This window comes from Sceloporus occidentalis, unplaced genomic scaffold (genome assembly GCF_023333645.1).
Source record: "Sceloporus occidentalis isolate IW3139 unplaced genomic scaffold, rSceOcc1.0.p SCAF_4, whole genome shotgun sequence".
NCBI lineage: Eukaryota > Metazoa > Chordata > Lepidosauria > Squamata > Phrynosomatidae > Sceloporus > Sceloporus occidentalis.
In genome coordinates this window covers 13,880,460-13,905,222 of record NW_028316984.1, presented here as the reverse complement: position 1 = coordinate 13,905,222, position 24,763 = coordinate 13,880,460, and the positions used below count along the sequence as shown (strand labels likewise).

The window sequence follows — 24,763 nt, the reverse complement described above, 5'->3', positions numbered from 1 at the left end:
AAGAAAAAGATCTGAAAACCAGACATATGTTTCTATTTTTGCCAGGTTGGTTTTGCACCATGGTTCAAGGTATGTGCTAGCATAAGGCATTCCCTAGATTTTTGCACAGTTTCATGCAGAATTTCACACAGTGCACAGCAGTTCACAGGGAAGCATAACTACCAGAATTCTTTTTGCTAGGTCCAACCCATTATGTTTTATTTGTTGTATAAAATGTGGCTTTTGCTCCCTTCCTTCTTCCCCCAGGACATCCTCCAAACAGATAGCCTTTCATCTCCAGAAGCCACTTTCACATTAAATCCAGAGGACCGACAGCGTTATCCTGACCACCAAGGATTACACAGATCATTTGCCAAACAGCGATATAGGCAGGCAAATGGGCATACACCTTTGCAAAGAGATGGGCCCAGATCTTTCCTTTTGGATCTCCCAAATTTTCCTGACCTCTCAAAAGCAGACATCAATGGGCAAAATCCCAACATTCAGGTAAATTTCCTCTGTTGTATTTACAGTTTTACTTGAAGGTAATTTTGGTGTAACCTATGGCTTGCTGAAGCATTTTCAAATACTTAAAATACAAAAAAAATAATAATAAACTAAAGACCTATGAACTAGGTTTAATAGAACAGAAGGCCATTTATACTATTACTATAATTATGGAAAGCATAATGTAAAAGAAAACCATATATTGTTGACACTTGATCATCTGAGATGTTTGTAGATTATGCATGTATGTATGAAAATGCATGTTTCTTTGTCATGTTCTCTAACGCACACATCTCTTTTGGACAAACTTTATTTTGGAAACAGATAAACTACTGTGAACTAGAGAGCAAAAACAACATACTTAATCTGAATCAAACTTCCCAAGCAAGTTTTTCTGGAATCATCCTTTGGAATTGTTATCATATATGAAGTTGAACTGCACATTTTGAAATGTGTGAAATATAAATTACCAGTTTAATGTTTCTCCTTGTATAAAACAGAATCTAATCTCTCTCTCTTGGGTTATCCTCCAATTGGTATTCTTTCAGCCAAATGTAGAAATTTTCCTTTCATCCATCTCCTAGGCACACACTGATTTCCCCATACATAGCCATCATCTTTGTGTTTTCTTTTGAAAATGACAGGTAGATTATCACAGAGCATGGCAGAAATCACTCACACTGTCATCTTACACAAAATTTCTAGAAGTGAACTAGTTTACCACCCGCTGAAATGAGTACAGTACCTTTCTGTTTACTAATTATTTTGGCTGGATCTGTTTCAGTAATGAAATATTTTTATTCAGTCCCTCATGCCATTTGCGCAATTGTTTCAGTATTAACAAGACAAGAAAATATTTGAAAGGGTAACCGGAGCAGCTGTTACTTTTGTGCTATAGCTGCTTTTTTAACTTTGTTGCTAAATCAGCAGCCAAATGCACCAATGCACTCAAGTAAACCAATTCACAGGAAGTCCGTGAAAACGAGATGCTTTTTAAAGCCAGCAGTGTATTTCCTTTGGGAGCAAAGATTTCTTCGTTCTTGGTGAAAAGCCCTTTTGTTGATCGCCATTGATTTGACAGATGCCAGCTCATGCGGTCATGCCAGCAAAGCAGAGCTATTCAGGGTGCAACAGGTTCACTTTCTTCTTCTTCGGAACAAAGTGAAGTCATATATCAAGCGAGTGGGGTTGGCTGCCAAATTATTTTCAGTATGATGTTCTTTTTGCTTTTCCAGTCCTGTTTAAATGTGGCCTAACTCTGAGGAGGTCCTGAACCTGATAGAAGTCCTGAATTTTGATACCTTGCTTTTCATTTGAGTTCTTATCTTCTTGCCTCCAGATTTTCAGGCCCTTTCCCCCCACACTTTCAGAGTAGTATCAGTGTTCATTTGTGATAACTAAAAGAGAAGTCTGGTGACACATTCAAGATTCATTGTGGGGTGAGCCTTTATGGACAGGAGTCCAGTTTGTTAAGATTTCATGAAGAGATTCTTCAGTGAGCAGATACAGATATGACTAGAGGCTGAGTCTACCTTATCCAAAATTCTTGAAACAAAAGACATTTTGAATTTTGGATTTTTTTTCAGATTTTGGAATATTTGCACTATTTTGAATATCTTGGAGATGGATTCCAAGATTTTGGAATACTTGTATATACGTACTGAAATATCTTGGAGACGAGACCCAAGTCTAAACATCTAATTCATTTATGTTTCATATACATCTTATACACATAGATTGAAGGCAAATTAATGCAATTTTGTGCATGAAACAAGGGCCCGTTACAAATGGGCCTTAAAGTACGCGACGAGCGCGTACTAGGGTTAGAAAGGGGTGTCCTTTCCGGATGCTCCTAACCCTAGTACGCGCTCTGTGCGTAGAAAATGGCGGCAGCCATTCCACACGGCCACCGACATCACTACATCACGACCGCGCCACCTCCAAAAGAGGCGGCGCGGTTGTGACGTATTGGGGCCGCCCCAGGGCGCCTAGTGCGCCCTTTCCAAGGCCCCAGAAGGAGCTCTGTTTCGGAGCTCCTTCCTGGCTTTGCGTCGCTGGGCGCAGCCTTCAGACGGCTGCGCCCAGCAACGCAGAGGAGAAAGGGGCCAAGCGACCCTTTTCTCCTCCTCCTTGCCGTCGCGGGGTGTCATTGGGGCTTGGAGCCCCAAGGACACCCCTTTCCAGGTGGCAGGGAAACGGCATTTTGCCGCTTCCCTGCGGCCTGGAAAGTGGCGGATCGGGGCCTCAGCGGCTGCCTCTCTAGCTGCTGAGGCCCCGATCCGGCAGGGAAACGGGCGTGTGCAGGCCGCCGCTTTTCGGCGGTCTGTAACCCGCCAAGGTTTGTGTACACTGAACCATCAGAAAACAAAGGTATCACTAACTCTGCCACCCATGTGGACAGTTTTGGATTTTGGAGTATTTTGAATTTTAGAATTCTGGATATTCAACCTGTACTCACAGTTGTAAAGAAATAGAAGAAGAATAGTTTGTGATAATACAGTATAAAACATAAATGTATACAAGATAGCAATAGTGACCATTTATAGCAGTAGTTAGTAGTGATTACATATTCATCTGCAGAGTTAGTAAATTGTCCCCTGTATTGAGACAGAGAGCAATTGTCCCAAATAATCTTATTACAGAACAGAACTAGAACTGGGATTATGTGTGTGATTCATTGTTATTCCCTATCTTAGTGTATAGGGATAGGTGGGTAAGAAATAATAATGGCCAAGTTCTGATCCTGGTCCAACCCACCTACACCCCACACCCATACTGCTTTAGCAGGGAGCAGCCACTACTAGCAACAAAGATCTGTTCTCCTGTCAATTGGGACATAGCAGAATAGTGTTTCCACACACATACAGCAATCTCCAGAGTGACAGTTAGAATCAGGTTGCTTGTCACAATTCTTCCTCCATTGCTGGCAAGAAGGGGGTGGAAACATGATTATACTGTTCCATGGCTGATAGGGGAAAGACTTCCTTTACGCCAAGGTGCTGCCCAGCCAACCAGGATTGCAGGACTTTTACGATTGTGGCAATCATGAGTACATAGGAACAAAGGATATGAATCAGAACAGGTTACACACTCTACGTTATACATCTGTAACTGTGATAGTGAATTCCACCCAATTATCGTTAATATTATTGAAAAGAAGGTAACAGACCAACACATATCACCTACAGTTCTTAGTTTAAAACTGATCTATATCTGTCATGGACAGTATTACTAGATCGTAGGAGTGCCCTTGTTAGTTACCAGCAACAACAGACCAGACCACAGAGTGGACCAGATCCTGTAACAAATGCTAACTGTTCATAGATCCACTCACATAACATTATTTTGGAGCCTAATACCATTCAGTCATTCATCCCCCAACATGGAATGTACTGTCAGCTTTGAGCACTGCTATTCTGCTGCCTACATAGGGCTAAGCAGTTATCTTCGCAAAAGAAGAAATTGAAACATGTTTGACACCAAAAACTGTTCAACCCACAAGGAAACTCTCCTGCTTGCCTTGGCAGTTGACAGTCTTTAAGGAAGGTTCACAATGTGAGTCTAACATAGAACACACTGAAATAGAACTTAAAAGAACTTAACAGAAAACGATGCTGTTTGTTTACGGTACATCTGATCATGGGGGTTCTAATTTAGGATATCGTACAGCAAGGATGCCCTCCTTGTTGTAACTAATTTTTTATGCTGTGAAACATGCTGCATTGCTTCCTTTACACAAGAAGATTCATAACCCAAGAATAAGCTCTGGCTTTTGAGTCTGTCTTATCAATAAAGCTGTAAACTAGGGCCCTGTATAATAAATATGTTAAGTTTCCCATTTTTGTGTAATTCACTAGCAGCTCTAGCAAGGAGGTGCAAAGTGGGAACACATGGGTAGCTCATACTAGATAAGATGGCTCATGTTGTTCACAAGATGTTCCACTGGACTCAGTCTTTAGTTCTTGTTTATCCCCCTTCTTCACTGTCCCCAACTGTCAGTTTCTTCATGCTTCCTTAGTCTGTTCATCCTGAGTCTAAAGTGATCTATAAAATACGTTAATCCCTAAGCCTACACATACATACAAACACATTGTGAGCACAGTAAAGCCAGTCTAACTGTTTTCACCTCTACTTTACAGCACATGCCTTTTGTCTCTTTATAAACTGTTTTTTTATATATTGAAATGTAAGGGGAGTTTGGGAGGGGGCAACAGCTGTTTAACTCCAATTATATCTTATTGGCCTGCTGTCTTGGGATTCTCCAGGTGACCATAGAGGTGGTTGATGAAACAGACCCTGAATCTGAGAAGGATCTTCAAAAGGAAAGCAGCAAGCCCAGCTGGCCTGTCGCATCACCAGACTGGAGGAGCTGGTGGCAGAGATCAGCACCCACAATCACCCGCATGAGTAGTGGTGACCAGGATTACAAGTATGATAGCACAACTGAAGACAGCAACTTCCTAAACCCCCTTAGTGGCGCATGGGATAGGCATGCCCCTAGTCACCGGACATTTGACTCAAAGGAACAGCCAGAATATGGTAACTGAGCATTCAAAGTCTCTTGCAGGCACATTAGTGTTGCAGTAGGGGCTCAACATACATTAGAATGAGTGGGCACTACTGAGTGTGAATAGCAGAGAATGGAAAGGTTGGGTGCAAATCAAACCAAAGAAGAACTGTGGTCACAGTCTTGTCTGAGATGTATCTTTGGCCCATAGTTATGATGTGCCCCCATAGCTATGATGTGTTTGGCCTATAACTATGATGTGCAATCCCCCCCCCCTCCCCCAGCCCACCTTTTTCTACTGCAGCCACTCACTCAGATGGCCATTTCCATGCTGGTGAAAAATGAGCAGAAACTAATCTGGCTGTTTTCCCTTAGTTGGACGTACCACAACAGTTATCCTCAGGGACCTCATGGGGAACCCTCAGGAAGTCCCTGAGGATTATGTTTTGGGGGATTTAGTTTGTTGTGCTGTTGGAACAGAATTCTAGCTTCACAACAGCCAGAAAAGTTGGTTATAATAGCTTATATTGCATTTCCACCCTTGTAACTCACTAGCAAGTACCAACCTGTGTTTCGAAAGCTTTAATTAATTGCTCTCTGGATAGAAGCCTCTGTGTGTGTGTATGAATAATCTCCAATATTCTTCATGTGAGACTTCTTATATAGCTAAAGTGACACCATCTACGGAGAAGGGAAAGTATTAGCAGGCTCAGAAGGCCCAGGGTTTGCAGATGACTTTCCCCCAATAACTGGCTATTTGTGTGTGTCTTTGTGGAGGTCAGGAAAAGAGAAGAGCTGATAGACACATACTCACTGTACACCAAATACTAATCATTTGCAGGAAAGAGATATAGAAAAAGGGATGAAGTGGTGGAATGGAGTATCCTGTAAAGTGGCATAGCTGATGATTTGAATTTTGTTGTTTGTCCCATCTCAGTACAGACTAATATTATAATCATATAGTGACACAGATTGTTTCCTTGCTGTGTCTATTTTTAAAGCAAGTCTTTATATCAGTTGCCCTCAGTTTTTCTTGTTCTAGATCAGTTTTTTATCTTTCTTGCAGATTATGTAGATGGTGAGGGAGACTGGAGTCCTTGGTCCATTTGTAGTATCACCTGTGGAAGTGGCAATCAGAAGCGCACCAGAACCTGTGGATATGCCTGCACGGCCACTGAATCTAGAACGTGTGACAGGCCAAACTGTCCAGGTAAATCTTTGCTCAATAGCTTTGATCTGGGTGACAGAAGTGGTTGCCATCCTGTCCCAATAAAAAAGTTCTGTGTTTAATTATTCATTCTGCTACTTGGAATGATAACTTTTTAATGTGCCTTTGCAGAACACAAAATTGGAATCTAGGTCTTTTTGTTTCTTAAAGCCCTCTAAAGTCCTTTTATAATACTGTAGGATGGCAACACTGTTCATTCTTCCTGCCTCCTGGTTTTACCAGGGGCAACACATAATCAGGCAGTAGAAAACTGCATTTCTTGCCAAATGCACTAGGTGGGGTATCACAGCATTAAGAGCACCCAACCTTCTGACATTCTAATTGCTTTCTCCATTATTCTGCTATTTTAAAATAGTAAAATAATGTGGTACTTGGAGTGTGTACAGTGACATCAAGTTTTAGGGCATATGAAAAGCAAACATTATGCAGTGAAGATTGTTGGGATATAGAATTACAAGGAAAATGTACAATGTGGGTTTTAATCGTAACCAGGCATTAAAGGGTTCCTGTGAGCCATAATGATTAGGCATTTAAACAGGAATTGACATCAAAAGGATAGTCAACAAGTGCTGTAAATTACTGTAGGATGCTGCCAGTCTGAGAAGGCTGGATCCTTTGTGAGACCAGAGGGAGAGGCAAGACCTAGTAGGCCTCATGGAGCCTTTGCCTAGTGACGAGCATTTTGCCTCAGAGAGGGTTGTTACTAGTGTGGACGGTGGATGGTGTCGATGTATATATTGTTGTACAGTGGAATTTCTTCTAAGAATAAAAGCCTCATCTGAGAGAAGATTACAGTGTCTCTTTGCCCATTGAGAAAGGGAAAGGTGTTTCTCCCACTCACAAGCTGCTGACTACAGTCACAAAGGTAGAAAACCTGCTGCCAAATGTTGACGTGTTGCCTCACGCACTGCGCAACATCAAAAACATTTTAACAAAGATGTCTGTGAAGGCTCTAGGCTGGAATCCCTCAGGTTTGGTGTCTTGGCTGAGGTGTTGTTTGTGAGTGCATATATATTGGATATGATCAAGGATCCTTGGATGTAAGCCTGCTTGTGACTATGAATGGGTCATCCATTGGCGTGTCCAAACATAACCCTTCAATCCAGCTGTTTTGAATATAGACGTATCACAAGGAAACACATTGAGGTTTTCAGGATGTTGTTGCTTGTGAAATAAATAGGCACTTAGGTAAAGGGAGCACTTTATGTCATTGTAGTATTTTCCAAAGGATTCACTGGTGACAATGAAATTCTTTTTTAATGAGCAATCTTGTAACTGGAGTTGGAGAATTCATGCAAGAATTATAGAAGGGAGGGATTGTTTCCCTCCCATTGACTTTCAGGATCATTGACACACCTGCAATCTGGCCTGTTTCTGGTCCCAAGACTAATATGGCTTTTAAGCCATATTTTCTGGGAGTTGCAGGGGGGGTGGGGGGGGGGGAAGAGCAGTCATTCTGCCCTAGCTCGTGGCAGACTCTTCCTCCGCAGAATGGAGTGGCACTTGGCCACTTCCTATAGCTCCTCAGCTATCCCAGGGCTTTCTCTGGGACTGAACCTCTTAGACTCCACTGAGAAAACTGAAATCTGAAGGACCAAAACTTTGCTCCATTGTTTTGTGTTATAATACATGTAACTGCACTTACTGCAGTGGTTATAAATCTCATTATGGCTTCCTACATCTCTACTTTATCCAGGTAATGTAAATTCCTGCAATTATTTCTTGTGAAGGAAACAGTTATGAGACACCATAAGCTTGTATTTTGTTTAGTGTTATATGCCTGGAACAGCAGTAAGGGAAACCCCAGGAAGAAAATGTTTGTACAGACACTTATGTCTTATTATTACAAAGATAATTTGCTGCTACTTCTCCAGAATGCTCAAGAACAATATAAAAGATGCAGATTGCAGAATGGGCATGTTTTTAGGCTGCACACACACACACACACACACCATTTGCATACTATACAAACCAGTCAATTCCTTGATAAGAATATCTTCACACTATCAGTTCTTACACCATTTCTAGCTTTTGAATCCCAATGCCACCCCTTTCTTCAGCATTTAGATTGCTCATGTCTCTGAATGAATGGCCCCTAGTTCTTTATGGTTTAGAAATAGCAGTCCGGTTGAACCAGACTTGTCATCTTCATGAATTATATTACCTTAGAGGAGGATCAAAAGACAAGGTGCTTCTTCAGGACGTTGCTAATTTGGGCCAGGCAGATAGCTATAGGCTATATTTCACAGGAAAGATTTGACAAAACCACCTCAGGCACGTGGCAGCTTTTTAGACCTGTAAATGACCCAACCACATGGATTTGAGTGGGACAAGCTCAGCTGGGTCTTTCTTTCATCCAGGCCATGTGGTTAGGCTAAATTGCTCCCACAGAAGCCAAGATATGTCCAGGGTTTATCTATCATCTGATCGTCTTATTTATGTATTTATTTATTTATTTTTGCTTCTCATGTTGAAATTCTTCTATGTTGGTGTGGTTTCTAATGTACAGAATATATTCGTATTTTGAACATTTGCACTGCCATATGTATCAGTCACATTGTCTTAATAATCCTGTAATAGCAGTAGTACATCCTGTTTTTTATAAAAATAAAATAAAAAATCTGCTAATGTAGCAGTTGGAAACTCTATACTCAGCATTCACTTGCTGGCACTGCAAAGCATGAAAATAATGGGGGGGAAATCTCCTTCTACTTAGTTTTTAGTTGTTGAAGTTCCTATGGTTTCTGTGATGGCCAATGAAGCCTGAACATTTGAACATTTCTTAAAACATCACAAAGGCGTGTTTAAATTGTGTGTCCATATCTAGTCCACTTTAAATACATAAAGGAAAAGAAGCCATGTGGGTGGATGAGATGAAACTTGTCATTGCTTTTTGTTATGTGTTGAATTACACATTTTTGTTGGGATCCAGATGTAAGTCGTTCTCTTGTACATTCCGTCTCTCCCTCTGAGCAAATGCAAGAATTTAAAGAGCATAAATGTTATGAGAGGAGCTAACCCTGCTGGGATACTGATGCAAGCACAATATTTCTTTCGCCTTTTCATTATTTCCTATTAAGGAAAAAAAACTGCTTTCTTTAGGGATCGAAGACACCTTCAGGACAGCAGCCACAGAAGTGAGTTTGCTTGCAGGGAGTGAGGAATTCAATGCTACAAAACTCTTTGAAGTCGGTAAGTAGTCAGAAGCAGAAAAGGTCCTTTTTCAAAACTATATTGGATGGGCAAGTATCAAATGGCTTGCAGAGGTCTGTTTAAACAGCAAAAGGAAAACAGCTCTCCATGAAGAGATGTGGGACATTTCCAGGGGTGAGAGTGAGCTGTCAAATCCTTCCAGGCTACATTCTGTGATTTTTAAGGAAGCTGGGAATACAGTGTCCACCAGCCTTTCCCCAGTTGATCTGCATAATACATTTATATCATATAAATAAAAAAGGCTTATGAGGTGACTGACAACACAAGCGAATTCAAAATCTCATCTGGAATCTTGTATGGGATTTACATATGAATAAGCATCATGGTTATGGTGTTTTGCAATGAAACCTAACCAACCCACCTCAATCCCCACTTACCAGGCAGCAGTTGTGCTCACTGGGGGTCTCTACCCATCGCTCAGGAAGCCTTTCCTGATTGCCTTTCCCACCTCCTCATGTGAGTGATCTCCAGTTCAACAGGCAGAATCTGGATCCATATAGCAATTCCCCCTTGTGCCAAAGATTGCTTTTCCTGGGGAAGGATATAAATGTCAGTTCCTGAGCAATGGGAACCAACTTCATTGATCACAGCAGCTGCTGTCTAGTAAGTGAGGGTGGGGAGTTGAACTAGGATTCATTGCATAGCACTGTAACTTTGGTGCTTATGCATACATAAATCCCACAGGATTCCAGATGAGATTTTGAATTCATCTGTATTGTTAGCCACCCCATAAGCCTTTTTTAAAAATTGCATAATATACATTTATCAAAGAGATCGATAACTGGGAAAAGGCCAGTGGGCGCTGTGTTCCTAAAGTAGAGGCTATATAGGGATCACAAATATATAACAGCCGTGAGTACATAACTCAAGGTTACACATTTATAACTGCCAAAGTTATAACTGTTCCAGCCCTCAGTTAAAACATGCAAACTGATCCATTAAAAATAAAAGAAATAAAAATACAGCAATAAAAAGGTATAAATACTGCCCAAATAGTTAAACACGACCCTCTAGCCAAAAGAAAGCTTGAATGTCAGAGACCAATAAAAAATGGTTTCCCCTTATAGTAGAAAGGCTAACATGCCTCTCACATGACAAACCCCCTCTGAAGAAACATGTCAAGAAAACCCTATGATAGGTTTGCCTTAGGGTTGGCATAAGTCAAAAATGACTTGGAGGCCTTGTCTTGGCAGGGAGTTCCAGAGCCCAAGGGAGCAGCCACTAAGAAGGCCTTCTCTTGTTCTCAAGAAAAGTCCTTCCATTGGTGGTAGAGCTAACAGATTCCTTCAAAGATCTAAAAACCGATGCGGGTTTATGCAAAAGAATATAGTCTTTCAAAAAGCCTAGACTCAAGTTGCATAGTCATAAGTCACAACCAGCACCATGAATTGTTCCTGTAAAAAGACCAGTTGTTAACGACACTGTTGTGACAAGAGGATCATGTGTTCCCTCCAGCCAAGCATAGTCAGCAGTCTTGCCTCAGCATCCTAGTCTATCTGAAGATTACAAACAGTTTCAAAGGCAGCCCCACATAAAGCCTGTCACAATTATCCAGATGGGTTGTCACAAAGGCATGATGTGCTATTCTGATCAGAACCCTTCTCTCCAGGAATGGACAGATTTTAATCTCCAGGAATTAGTACAGTAGCCTCTGGTACAAATGTACTCCTGACAACCACCAAAATATGGGCCCCAGGCTTAGGACTGACATCTGGAGAGTTTTCCCTTAATGCCTCAGCTCCAAGAGGCTGAGGCAAAGTGTAGTAAACAGAAATGCAATCCCTGGACAAAAATACTGAGTTAGGGCCTGATCCACAATGTGGGAGTGATTTTCTTCCAAAGGGAAACTTCTAGTACTTCAGAATCCTCTTGGTGACTTAATGCTGGCATAAGAGAAGCTTATGCTAGGTAACATCCTATGCTTACATTGTGTAAGGAGGTATCCATTACTTCTTCATGCAGCAGTTTTGGCAGTCTTCACAGTCAGTTGCTGGAGGATGCCTGGGCACAGTGCCATCCCACCTTCTCCAGTTACCTTATATTGCTGCTGGCTGGCCACCATCATCTTTCCTCTTCACTGACCACCTTTCACCTTCATCCTCTAAGGCCATTAGTGTAAATGCACTTGGCAAACCTTTTTCTTCTCCCAGCTTCAAGTAAGTTTGGTCCCAACTTGAGCAGAGTCATTGAACAATGAGTCAACATGTAAGTAAATCCAGTTAATTGGATGGCTCTACTCTAGTTAAAACTAGCAAAAGGATTTTATTTATTTATTTATTTATTTATTTATTTATTTAAATATTTATATCCTGCCCTTTATCCGAAGAACTCAGGACATTAAAATCAGGTTTGAGTAACATCCTATAATTCTGTAATTTAAAAAGAGAAAATTAAATTTACAAGGGACTTAGAGTTAGAATAACCCACAGTATGAGGTCAATGATGAACCATGTAAGATTTACTTAGAAACATAAAATAATGAAGAATCTTTCCGTGAATATGAAATCAACAACAAAAGCAAGAATGAAGTAATTTATCTATAATCATATCTAAATATTTATAAGGTTTGATATAAACTAAATAAGTTTAATAAGACATAAATGAACAAAAAAGGTCCAAAACATACTGCAGAAATACTCCAGTTTGAGACTGCTTTAACTGCCCTGGCTCAATGCTGGGGAATTCTGGGAACTGTAGTTCTTCTTCGTGGTCTCTGCGAATCACACAAATGGGTTATCATTCTGTGCCTGCACAGTTAGCTTCGGAACCTTCTTGGAGAGATTAAAGGCGTTTTGGCGGTAGCCCCGCCCACTCCCCAACTGCCTTTAGCCGGTTTCCCTCCTAAACCCTCAGTTCCTTTTGTCTGCCGCACTAGCAGCATCTAGGAACTCTTCAGAGATTCATTTTCCTGTCAGACTTTTAAAAACTTGATTTGACAGGATCAATCTGCATTTTGGTGGTAATTTTTAACCTCGTTGTTCATAATTTAAAACAAATGCTATGATTTTCTAGATAATCATATACTTAAATGTGAATTTAAATTCTGAGGTAAAGTTGTTTAATAACAACTTGCCCTGCGATTTCTTAGAGAATAGTTTACTTTATTGTGCATTTAAATTCTGAAATAATGCTGTTTTAGAACAGCCTGTACTGCGATTTCTTTAAGAATTCCTACTTAAATACAAATTTAAATTCTGAGGTAAAGTTGCTTTACAACAACTTGCCCTGTGATTTCTTAGAGAATCAATTACTTAAATGTGAATTTAAACTCTGACATAAAGCTGTTTTAACAGCCTTTACTACAGTTTCCTAGATGTGAATTTAAACTCTGAAATTATGCTGTTTTAACAACAGCCTGTAGTACAGTTTCTTAGAGAATCACATACTTAAATGTGAATTTAAATTCTGAGGGCCCTTTCCCTTCTGAGGGAACTGCTGTGCTTGGCAGAACTTTTCCCGCCTTTTTTCTTGAGGAAAAGTTTTCAAACAATGCTTGCCTTATTGGTGCACTTGGCAAAGCCCCATTATTCCTGAACAAAGTTTTTAAAATAGCGCCTGCCTCACTGGCACAATTTCCACCTCTTATCTCTGAGACAAACTTATAGAATGGCCACCGGCCTTCCTTCCTCACCACGGCTCTTTTGCTGCGGACAAACTGTCTCAAGGCCATTTACATGGCTTCGTCTCATTCTCTTGAAGAGAAGTTGTTACTGGCTGCCTTGACTTCAGTCCTTGCTGGTCTCTAACTCTCTGACTCTCTGGAGTCATACCAACTGGATGGCTGCCCAACGTGGATCCTCATCGGTCCCTGACTCTTTGGAGTCATACCAACTGGATGGCAGCCCAACGTGGATCATCATCGGTCCCTGACTCTTTGGAGTCATACCAACTGGATGGCAGCCCAACGTGGATCATCATCGGTCCCTGACTCTTTGGAGTCATACCAACTGGATGGCAGCCCAACGTGGATCCTCATCGGTCCCTGACCCTTTGGAGTCATACCAACTGGATGGCAGCCCAACGTGGATCCTCATCGGTCCCTGACCCTTTGCAGTCATACCAACTGGATGGCAGCCCAACGTGGATCCTCATTGGTCCCTGACTCTTTGGAGTCATACCAACTGGATGGCTGCCCAACGTAGATCCTCATCGGTACCTGACTCTCCGGAGTCATACCAACTGGATGGCTGCCCAACGTGGATCCTCATCAGTCCCTGACTCTTTGGAGTCATACCAACTGGATGGCTGCCCAACGTGGATCCTCATCGGTCCCTGACTCTTTGGAGTCATACCAACTGGATGGCTGCCCAACGTAGATCCTCATCGGTACCTGACTCTCTGGAGTCATACCAACTGGATGGCTGCCCAACGTGGATCCTCATCGGTCCCTGACTCTTTGGAGTCATACCAACTGGATGGCAGCCCAACGTGGATCCTCATCGGTCCCTGACTCTTTGGAGTCATACCAACTGGATGGCTGCCCAACATGGATCCTCATCGGTTCCTGACTCTTTGGAGTCATACCAACTGGATGGCAGCCCAACATGGATCCTCATCGGTCCCTGACTCTTTGGAGTCATACCAACTGGATGGCAGCCCAGCATGGATCCTCATCGGTCCCTGACTCTCCGGAGTCATACCAACTGGATGGCTGCCCAACATGGATCCTCATTGGTCCCTGACTCTTTGGAGTCATACCAACTGGATGGCAGCCCAACATGGATCCTCATCGGTCCCTGACTCTTTGGAGTCATACCAACTGGATGGCAGCCCAACATGGATCCTCATCGGTCCCTGACTCTTGGAGTCATACCAACTGGATGGCTGCCCAACATGGATCCTCATTGGTCCCTGACTCTTTGGAGTCATACCAACTGGATGGCAGCCCAACATGGATCCTCATCGGTCCCTGACTCTTTGGAGTCATACCAACTGGATGGCAGCCCAACATGGATCCTCATCGGTCCCTGACTCTTTGGAGTCATACCAACTGGATGGCAGCCCAGCATGGATCCTCATCGGTCCCTGACTCTCCGGAGTCATACCAACTGGTGGCTGCCCAACATGGATCCTCATCGGTCCCTGACTCTCCAGGGTCATTCCGACTGGATGGCTGCCCAACATGGATCCTCATCAGTCCCTGACTCTCCGGAGTCATACCAACTGGATGGCTGCCCAACATGGATCCTCATCGGTCCCTGACTCTTGGAGTCATACCAACTGGATGGCTGCCCAACATGGATCCTCATCGGTCCCTGACTTTCCGGAGTCATACCAACTGGATGGCTGCCCAACATGGATCCTCATCGGTCCCTGACTCTCCGGAGTCATACCAACTGGTGGCTGCCCAACATGGATCCTCATCGGTCCCTGACTCTCCGGAGTCATACCAACTGGATGGCTGCCCAGCATGGATCCTCATCGGTCCCTGACTCTTTGGAGTCATACCAACTGGTGGCTGCCCAACATGGATCCTCATCGGTCCCTGACTCTCCGGGGTCATACCGACTGGATGGCTGCCCAACATGGATCCTCATCGGTCCCTGACTCTCCGGGGTCATACCAACTGGATGGCAGCCCAACGTGGATCCTCATTGGTCCCTGACTCTCTGGAGTCATACCAACTAGATGGCAGCCCAACGTGGATCCTCATCGGTGCCTGACTCTCCGGAGTCATACCGACTGGATGGCTGCCCAACCTCGATCTGCATCGGTCCCTGACTCTCTGGTGTCATGCCGACTGGATGGCTGCCCAGCGTGGATCCTCATCGGTCCCTGACTCTCTGGTGTCATTCCGACTGGATGGCAGCCCAACATGGATCCTCGTCGGTCCCTGAATCTCCAGGGTCATACCGACTGGTCGGCAGCCCAATGTGGCTCCTCATCGGTCCCTGACTTCCTGGAGTCATAACGATTGGCTTGCAGCCTGACATCGACCCTCATGGGTCCCTGGCTCTCCAGTGCCAGACCAATTGGACGGCTGTCCAACTTCGATCTGCATCGGTCTCTGACTCCCTGGCCAGTTTCTGAGGGCCATTATTGATACCGTTGCATGCTCCTTGCTGCTATTGGGTTCGTTTTGTGGCCACAATTACCTGTTCCCACCAGCCAGTATGGATGATGCTGGTTTAGATTCAAAGCCATGGCTGTTCCCTCTGTACCAAGATTTACTGTACAGTGTAAGCCATGGCTGTTCCCTCTGTACCGAGATTTACTGTACAGTGTAAATATTCCTTCTGTACCGAGACATGATATCACAGCTATCCCTATATAGCCGATTCGGGGGATGTGGCACTCCCTCCATACGAGGGAAGACATCACCATTTACACACTACAATTTATGACGATGTCCTTCATCTCAGACTGGACGGCTAAATGTCACTTAATGCCAACATTCAAGTCTGACTTCTGAGTTGATCCCTGTAAAATTTGGGATCACAATCTATTCACTCTGGGTACAGATAATCCTTCACCATATGGACGGCTTCAGGACTGTACAATCAAATCTCATAAATTGGTTCGTTCCCTCCATACCTAGGGACGCTACCATTATACAACCAGTACCAGCACAATTGTGACCATCTTGTCCCCCCCCCCCAATGGGGGGCTTTGATACCAAAGCACAGAGACCATCATTCATAAGGAAAGGTTTTGCCACTTCCCAATGTGAGTGTCCCCTAAGGCAGTTGATCCACTCTCTTCCATGGAACAGGTGGCAAACAACTGCTACAATTCCTTTCCATTTCCACTCTGGGCAGGAATGCCCTCTGGGGACATCCCTCGGTTTTGAGCCTCCATTTAAACATCTGTCCACCTCATGGATACTTTGAGATCTCGAGATTTGCATACCTGTCCCATCTCTCTTGGCCGACTGATGTCATACCACCCTATTTCTCCTGAACCTCTGGTCCAAGGCATTGATTGGGTGAGGTGGCGATATTTCAGACCTCCACCTGCAACCCTAACAAGGCTAACCATGCATTCTGCAAATTTCTTGAGGCATCTCTCCCCTAAGGGAGTTCTGCGCTTCGCCTAATTGCTATGCACTGTCACAGTGTACTTCATGCGCCCTAGACCTATATGATAAGGGGGTTTGAGCCACTGTTATATGGTCTCCAAGCCCTTCTGCTCATTCTGACATGTTGCAGTAGATTAATGTTACAGCTTGATTCGTTCCTCTTAAGCATTAGGGATAGCGTTATCATGATTTCTGTTCTATTGCCTGGTGTTTTGCACCAGCTGGCTAGAATTGGACTTTGTGGCTCTTAACGTCTATTCCAGCTCCACTGCTCTGATATCAGTTCTGGCTGTTCTTGCCATCTCTCAATATCCTTGATACAGCTTCTACAGGACATCATGTCATGGGATACCATCCCCACAGGGACTTCTTCAACCTGACAGTGTGGTATCCCTTCACTTTACAATGGTGTGACTAGTCTTATTGGCATCATACCAGCCACTGTTGTTTTTCTTTCTCATTTTCACCAGAATCTGCATGTTTCATGCTGATAGCCTGGAACATTTGGCTCAGATACAGCGTGTCTTGTGTGCCACAACAAATGGATCTTGCGATCTTCTCTATTCTTGTCAGAAATTTGTTGTGATTTAATGAGGTAATATTCCTCCTCTCTGGTGTCCATCGTTGTTCCAGGAATCATTTCTGGAGCTCTTCTCCAGTTCGATGTCATTAGGCTCTCTCTCTATGGATGCACTTTCCAACCATCTCATTGTTGACCACAGACTGTCTTTTTCATACTCACCTATTCGGTGGCCTTGCAATAATCTCCATTACTAAGGAATCTGTGCTATCTAGGTCAAGGTGTTTCCCTGTCCTTAGATTACACCTGCCATTTATTATGGGCCATCAAAGTTTACCTACAGTCTGTGCAACCTATGGTTAGCTGGCAAGCCTGTTTTTCTACCAATGGGCATGTTTCACCTGCATTGGTGACTGTTCCACTACATCTCATTATTTCCACACGACTCTGTAGAGTCGACATGTCAGTGGGACTGTTCGTCCCCATGTTTGCATGCCCTTGGTTCTATTTGGGGTCAATATGCCTTTCTTGTGTGGCATGGCACTCCCACCTCCACTGACCTAAGCTCGCTAGTCTAACCCATTTGTGTGATTCGCAGAGACCACGAAGAAGAAGAACAGGTTGCTTACCTGTAACTGTGTTTCTTCGAGTGGTCATCTGCGAATTCACACAAACCCGCCCATCCTCCCCACACAGTCGTGCCCTGCCTCTCCTTCGGTCCTGGGCTGCTGCTACTCGGCGTCCATGGAACTGAGGGTTTAGGAGGGAAACCGGCTAAAGGCAGTTGGAGAGTGGGCGGGGCTACCGCCAAAACGCCTTTAATCTCTCCAAGAAGGTTCCGAAGCTAACTGTGCAGGCACAGAATAACCCATTTGTGTGAATTCGCAGATGACCACTCGAAGAAACACAGTTACAGGTAAGCAACCTGTTCTTTTGTGAGATATTTAGCCTTCTCTGTCAGAAAGCTCTGGTGTCACAATAAACTACTGTTCCTAGGATTCCCTATCACTAAGCCAAGGCAGTTAAAGCAGTCTCAAACTGGATTATTTCTGCAGTGTATTTTGGACATAAGACAATGCAATAATATTTGAGCATTAATATTTCCTTTTCCTCAGAGGTTTTTTTTCTTGTAAAGAAGTAATGGAAAATTCTAGGGTATATGTTTGATATTTATGGCTTACTTATTGAATCAAAAAGGTAAAATAAATAAATAAAATCAACTCAAAACAATAAATACTGTGATTACAAAATTTTAAAAAGATTGAAAATATATTGAAAGATTTCTTCATTTGAAAACAATTTAAAACCAGTTGAAATAATCTTGAATAATATAATCATAAAACATTATTAGACAGCTTGGATGAAATCAACTTGACTCAAAAGCTTTAATGAAATGGTTCTAACATTGTGCCAACTGGGCCTCTAGAAGGAGAGAATTCCACGACCGGAGTGCCACTGCACTCCCACAATGAATTTCCCCTACTGATGGGACACATAGGAGGACACCTCTAACAGATCTCAATTCTTGGACAGACATATAGACAGAGAGGGGTCACTTCCTCAAGTATCGAGGTCCCAAACCATTTAGAGCTTTAAATATTGCTAGCACCTTAAATTCAGAAAGTAAACATATTGGCAGCCAATGCAATTGTGACAGAACAGGGTCTATATATCTAAATGAAATTCCAGCAAGCAATTAAGCTGCTGCATTTTGCACTAGTTGCAGTTTCTGAGTCATTTTCAAGTGCAGCCCCATGTAGAGTGCATAACAGTAGTCTAATCCAAAAGTTAACAGTATGTGCACTTCTGTGGCTGCATTATAAAGACCAGGATCTTGGCTCTTTTTCTGGTTGTGTTGGCTTCTTGAATCATTGTAAGAAAGCTTATAAGAAGCAAAAACTGGGCATGTTGGTTGAACACACATTTGCAGAAGGAAGGGGCTGTATTTCATTACCTGAATTCTATGTCACTCTGTTCTAATCTCTTTTAATCCATAGCCACACATTTTTCTGAAAACCGCACAAAGGTTTGAATTGTGTTCTTTACTCCAAATGTGCATTTCCTACATCTATTTCCCACCTCATTATTCATGGGTATCCTGCTAGTAGGACATCCTGATTCTCACAGATATCTTGCTGTCTCCACACATATTTCAGGTCTGGAATGTGAATCACTTATGGCTTCAGTTATAAAGAACTCTTTCAATACCATCAGTGAAAAGGTTATCATTTCAACATTTAAATGCAGCTGTTTGGAAGAGGCCATCACAAAGTGTTCAGCCAAAGACTAATGAAACAAAAAAACACAACAAATAATGCTCGTGTTTATGGTGATCCTGAACTACGGTACACCTGTTTTAAGTTCAGCACAGCTGTAGACTGTGTTAGAATTTGTCTTCTTTTCAGCTGAGGACTTTCAGAGAGGAAAATGTGGCAAACACCTTGGCAGTAAAACTGTTTTGTGGCACTGGAACACATCTGTTACAAATGATCTTGGAACAGCTTGATTCACACTGGGGGGTGGGGGCAGAATCAGTCTGCTTATCCCATTCCTTGCATGGGGAAACTGATTAAATGTTAAGTGTCTGAAGAGGACTGTTGTCGAAAAACCTAACTATGTTTTGAAACATAGGTGGGCTGGAATTCTGTTCCCTAAGTGTAAGTTTCCCTTTTGGGGAATGTCCTTTTTGGGGTGGGGCAGGAGTTGGTGTTCCTTTCCTCCCTCTGCAGTGCTCAAGTCCTCCACCCCATACTTATTGAAAATCCCCTAAAGTCCTTCACACAGCTATTCCATGCTTATCAGTAAGCAGGCAAACTCAAAGAAGCATCTTGGTACATCCCCATAGCCAGATGCAAAATGATGACATGAACACTGAGATCCACAGGGTTCATGCAGAGGTCTCAACACGGCTCTAATCTGACTCTAGGAATGTGGCCAGATGATTCTCCAAGCCTGTTTGCTCACTGTGAAGCAAGGGAATAGCTATACAGGGTGGTATCATGGGCTTTAAAGTAAGACAGAGGCAAGTACATATGTGGATCAGTGTTGTATAGTTTATCTGCACACCTAGAGTGTGTTGAGGCCTAAGGCTACCATCCTATTAACAACATACACAAACATAGTTCCACTATTATATTTTATTATTTGATAATTGTAGAGGTTGGTATTCTGTTCCTCCCTCCCCAGTGATGAAAGCCACCTCATACACACACACACACACACACACACACCTATTCCATAGCAGGTGGGGAGCGGGGAGAATCAGAGCAGCCTTTGGCTATGTTCCTATTACCAGTTGCAGACTGATGATATTATCTACTGAGACCTCCAGAAGCCCCCCATGGAAAAAGACGTCCTTGTTTTGCATCTAGCTATGGGATCATAGCAACAGAACGGTCATCAGGCGCAGCTGTCACAGCAACATAGTGAGTCCTGGAAGTGGTACTGGGGGGCCAGGGCAGAATCCTGCACACTCAAATCTTAATGGTACATTCAATCATATAGGTTCACAGTCTGTGACATACATTTGGAATTTCAGAGCAATAACTTTTCATTTTGCTATTTTTCTCTTCTCCCTGCCCTCAGATACTGACAGCTGTGAAAGGTGGATGAGCTGTAAAAGTGAATTCTTGAAGAAGTATATGCACAAAGTGGTCAATGACCTTCCTGCTTGTCCTTGCGCATACCCCACAGAGGTAGCCTACAGCACTGCAGATATCTATGACCGGCTGAAGCGGAAGAACTTTCGTTGGAAAGACGCAAGTGGGCCAAAGGAGAAACTGGAGATCTATAAGCCTACTGCTCGCTACTGTATCCGGTCCATGCTGTCCTTGGAGAGTACTACACTGGCAGCACAGCATTGCTGCTATGATGACAGCATGCAGCTTATTACAAGGGGCAAAGGAGCGGGTACACCCAATCTGATCAGCATAGAGTTCTCAGCAGAACTCCATTACAAAGTGGACATTTTGCCATGGATCATCTGCAAAGGGGACTGGAGCAGATACAATGAAGTTCGTCCACCCAATAATGGCCAGAAATGTACAGAAAATCCTTCAGACGAGGATTATTACAGACAGTTTCAAGAAGCAAGGGAGTACTGAAGGGGGGGGAAATAAAGGAGCCAACCTCTTTCAGAACATAGGTGGTTGGTTGACAGGACACAGAATCAAATAAACTCTTGGCAAATGGAGTTTCTTCCCCTTCCCACTCATTCTGTATAGCTGTATAGTATACATGTTTTTTCATAAGCTTGTGTTATTTATGTATACATATACAAATTGCAAACGGTGTAAACATATATGAAATTGTCTTGATAGACATTTATATAGTGGCTTGCATTCTGCACCAATGTTTTATCTTTAAAAACCATGCTGAGTAAAGAACTCAGTTTTGATAGTTTATCTGTGGCAGTTGTTAAATCTGACTTCTACTTAATTTTGTACAGAAAGCCCAGTTTTTTGGTGGCTAAAAAAATTACAACTCAATGACTCAGATCCTCTGGTGCAAACCTGCTCATTTAGAAGGGACATTTCCTGGTGGAAAGACTACCTGGTTGGATTATCACCTAAGTGTTATGTGATTTCAAGACTGCTTCTGATGGTACTGGGTTCTTTGTTCAAGAGTAAAAACAAACTCTACTGCAGCATGGACAGCAAAGCTACATCAAACCAAATTGTGCCTTTGTAGGAAGTCAGGTTTCAATTTATATCAGAGACTCATGTTTGTGATTAATTTCAGTGAGTCAAAAACAATGGCAACAGTAATTCGTAATGAGTAAGAGTGCCTTTGACATTTTAAAAGCCTATTATTCTAGAAAGTGCAGGAGCACCACCTGGATAGTCTGGTTAATCATGGCCAAGGAGAAAAGAGAACATTAGGAAACAATTCCTTTACATGAATTACTTAATACAAATGCAATAGTGAAGCATAATTTCTTTACAGCTATATCAATGAAAATACTTAAGACATATTTAAGAAGGGAAGCAGAGGAACCTGTTAAGGGGCAGAGCAGAACCGATAACACTTGGTAAGGTGGAGGGCAGTAGGAAAAAAGGATGACTGTATTAATCAAGAAAACCACAGCCCTGAGTCAGCAAGACCTGAGCAGGACTGTTGATGATGGGGTGACTTGGAGGTCTCTCATTTGTAGAGTTGCCATAAGGTAATGTTATCTTGAAAGCAGCTAACAACAAAGGAGTTTATCAGACAAGGGAAATTGGAAGTATAAACCAATGGCAATCTGAACGCAATCATGGGGTTTCACGTTATTGCATGATATACTAGCACAGGCAAATTCGGGCAATGGCATGCTATTTTGGGGCAATGGGAAGCCAGTTCGAATGCAATGAGCATTCATGTAATTTCACTAAACTACCAACTTTAAGTGAATGCCCCACTTTCTTTTCATTCGAAATTAAGAGAAATTCCTCCCGTGTGATAAACTCCAAAGGCACAATAGGTAAAGCAAAACTATGCTTTTTATTCCTTGCTTTGCTTTGTTTTTGAACTTGCATTTGGTTTGCAGTTCATCTTGGTATGGAGCTAGCTACAAAGGCACTTGCTTTGCTCCACATAAACCCCCCCCCCTCCAGTAATAATTGTAATAATTGTTTTTATTATTTTGTGCCACAACCAGGCCAATGGTGATTCCTATTTGCTTGCCCTCTCCCAGATACTGACTGGCCATGGAGGAATGCTCCTGTGCCTTCATGCTGGGTTGCACAGCCAGAAGCCCAGTGGTCCAGCACAGGACATGCAGAAGAGCACAAGCAGAGATTTGCACACAACCCTTCCAGCTGCTGAACAGGATTTTGGCTTCTGCGTGATGTCTGCAATAGCCTTTTGTAATTAAGGAGGTTGAGACGCATATCTCTTATGCACAAAGCAAAAGCATGGCCATTATCTTCAGAATCAGCAGTCACAAAACAACTACAAAAATAGACTAGTTAACTGGGAATGTATCAAAAGTTTTTTCTGCATTAAAGGTGGGTTTGCGTATTTAGTCAAGGGACTGATTCACTTATGACTGGTGTTGATACTTTCCCAAGTCCAGATTACCTGTGTACAACCCTTGGGATTGGGTATGTTGGCTCATTTTCTGATTTAGATTCCTTGTACATAATACATGCTCATACAATGATCTATACAGTTTAAGGGAGAAAATGTTTTGCATCCTGTTAGTGTCATAAGCAGGTTTAAGTTAACCTTATGGTTGTCCTTTTCTAATATTGCTTGTGGCAGAATTAGTATTCTCATCCTTCATCTGGAGTAGGTAAAGCTCCTCTTTGACCGATCATAAAGTCAACCTGCTCTCCTATGTGCAGTGGAGAGCAGGGCAAGGTTGTAGAAGTGTCTAGTTATGTCCTCATAGCCACATGCAAAATTACATCGGCTGCTAAGACCACTGGAGGACCTTGATGGAGCTCAGTGGATGGTGTAACTGCTTTGCATCTGGTTACAGGGACATAGATGTTTCTGCATTCCCCTTGCATGAATAGCCATCAGTGTGTCCAGGGATGGTTAATGGCTCAGCATAGCATAGTTCTGCATGAACAACTACCATGCTACACTGAGCCATGTAGAATTACAACCAATAGCTTCCATCAGCCCCAGCCAGCAGAACCAATGGCAAAAGATGAGGGGACTTGCAGTCCAACAACATGTGGGGAGCTACACATTCCCCATTCCTGATTCAAAATTTGCTTGCTGTGATCCCCATATTGTGTGCACACGCTCCAGTTCAGAAAGAACGAGCTGTACAGATGTGGATTGCTGTTTTTTTATAGATGCCTGTATTACTAATCATTCGCATTGAGCCAATATGCCATAAAAATGCACATCGTTATTCAAAGGAAAATGTGTTCTTTTATAAGCTTCTATCAATGAAAGGATGGGGAGTTCTAATTTTTTTTAACTTAACAGCATTATTTTTGTAGTGTATTTATTAAGCTTTAGTAAACATGAATCTGCAGAATTAACTGTGCAAGGAAAAAGAGTTTACTGGAAGGTACAAACATGTCCACAGAGAAATGGCGCATAAATCCAAAGCAAATGTACAAATAAAGCCATGCTCAAACATCTGCTAGCTTGCATTCTCATTAAGTGGAGGTTACAGTGCACTACAGGGCGAGGTAGAAAGGGGAGGGTGCCTGTAGTTCATTGAGGAAAGCCAGAGCAGGTGAAGGGAGAATGCCAGAGAGATGGAGCAGGGCTACCTCTGAGACCACCCACCCACAACGTCTTGGCATAAAGTGGTCTAAAGAGTTATGGGACCTGCTAATGATCTCTGTGATCCAGTGCTTCGCCAGTGACTGAGGCTTTATTTTTTTGGTGGCAGGAGGATGTAAGAGGCAGAATCCAAACGCAACTTCCATCGTGAAGTCTAAAGGAACACGCTGTTAACCCAGATGATTGCAACAAGATTTGTCAAGGTGAAAGGAGGGAATTATTTCAGAGTTCGCCTCTCACCTCATTTATTAAAATCTCATTGCTTCTGACCTGCCAAAACTAGGAACGCTTTGGCAGACCACAACAATATGTTTTTAGGATTACTACAGCGTTTCCCAGCAAACCAGCCCTGGAACAGATCGCAAGGAAAAATATTTCTCCCTCTGTGGTCTTCAGTAATAGCATTCTAAAATAATATTTCTGTTATTGTTTTTACTTGGGGGGTGGTGGAGGTGGTTTTTATAGCCTGTTAGATTTAGTATCCCACTGACAACTTTGACAGAACGTGGTCCAATTTTACTTCTGGTCCTAGCTTGGAGGAAGACATTGGTGGCTGGGACT

General features: G+C 42.8%; 1 protein-coding gene across 1 annotated transcript in view; it reads left to right on the top strand.

Moving 5' to 3' along the window:
• Positions 1 to 24,056, top strand: part of LOC149313525 (isthmin-like) — a 57,077-nt gene extending 33,021 nt beyond the window's left edge. Inside the window, exons 2-6 of the mRNA XM_089519252.1 lie at positions 247 to 486; positions 4,752 to 5,025; positions 6,060 to 6,203; positions 9,324 to 9,413; positions 20,558 to 24,056. Coding sequence (XP_089375378.1) covers positions 247 to 486; positions 4,752 to 5,025; positions 6,060 to 6,203; positions 9,324 to 9,413; positions 20,558 to 21,075 — 1,266 coding nt within the window. The 3' untranslated portion in view covers positions 21,076 to 24,056. The remainder of the gene's footprint in view (positions 1 to 246; positions 487 to 4,751; positions 5,026 to 6,059; positions 6,204 to 9,323; positions 9,414 to 20,557) is intronic.
• Positions 24,057 to 24,763: the final 707 nt, after the last annotated feature.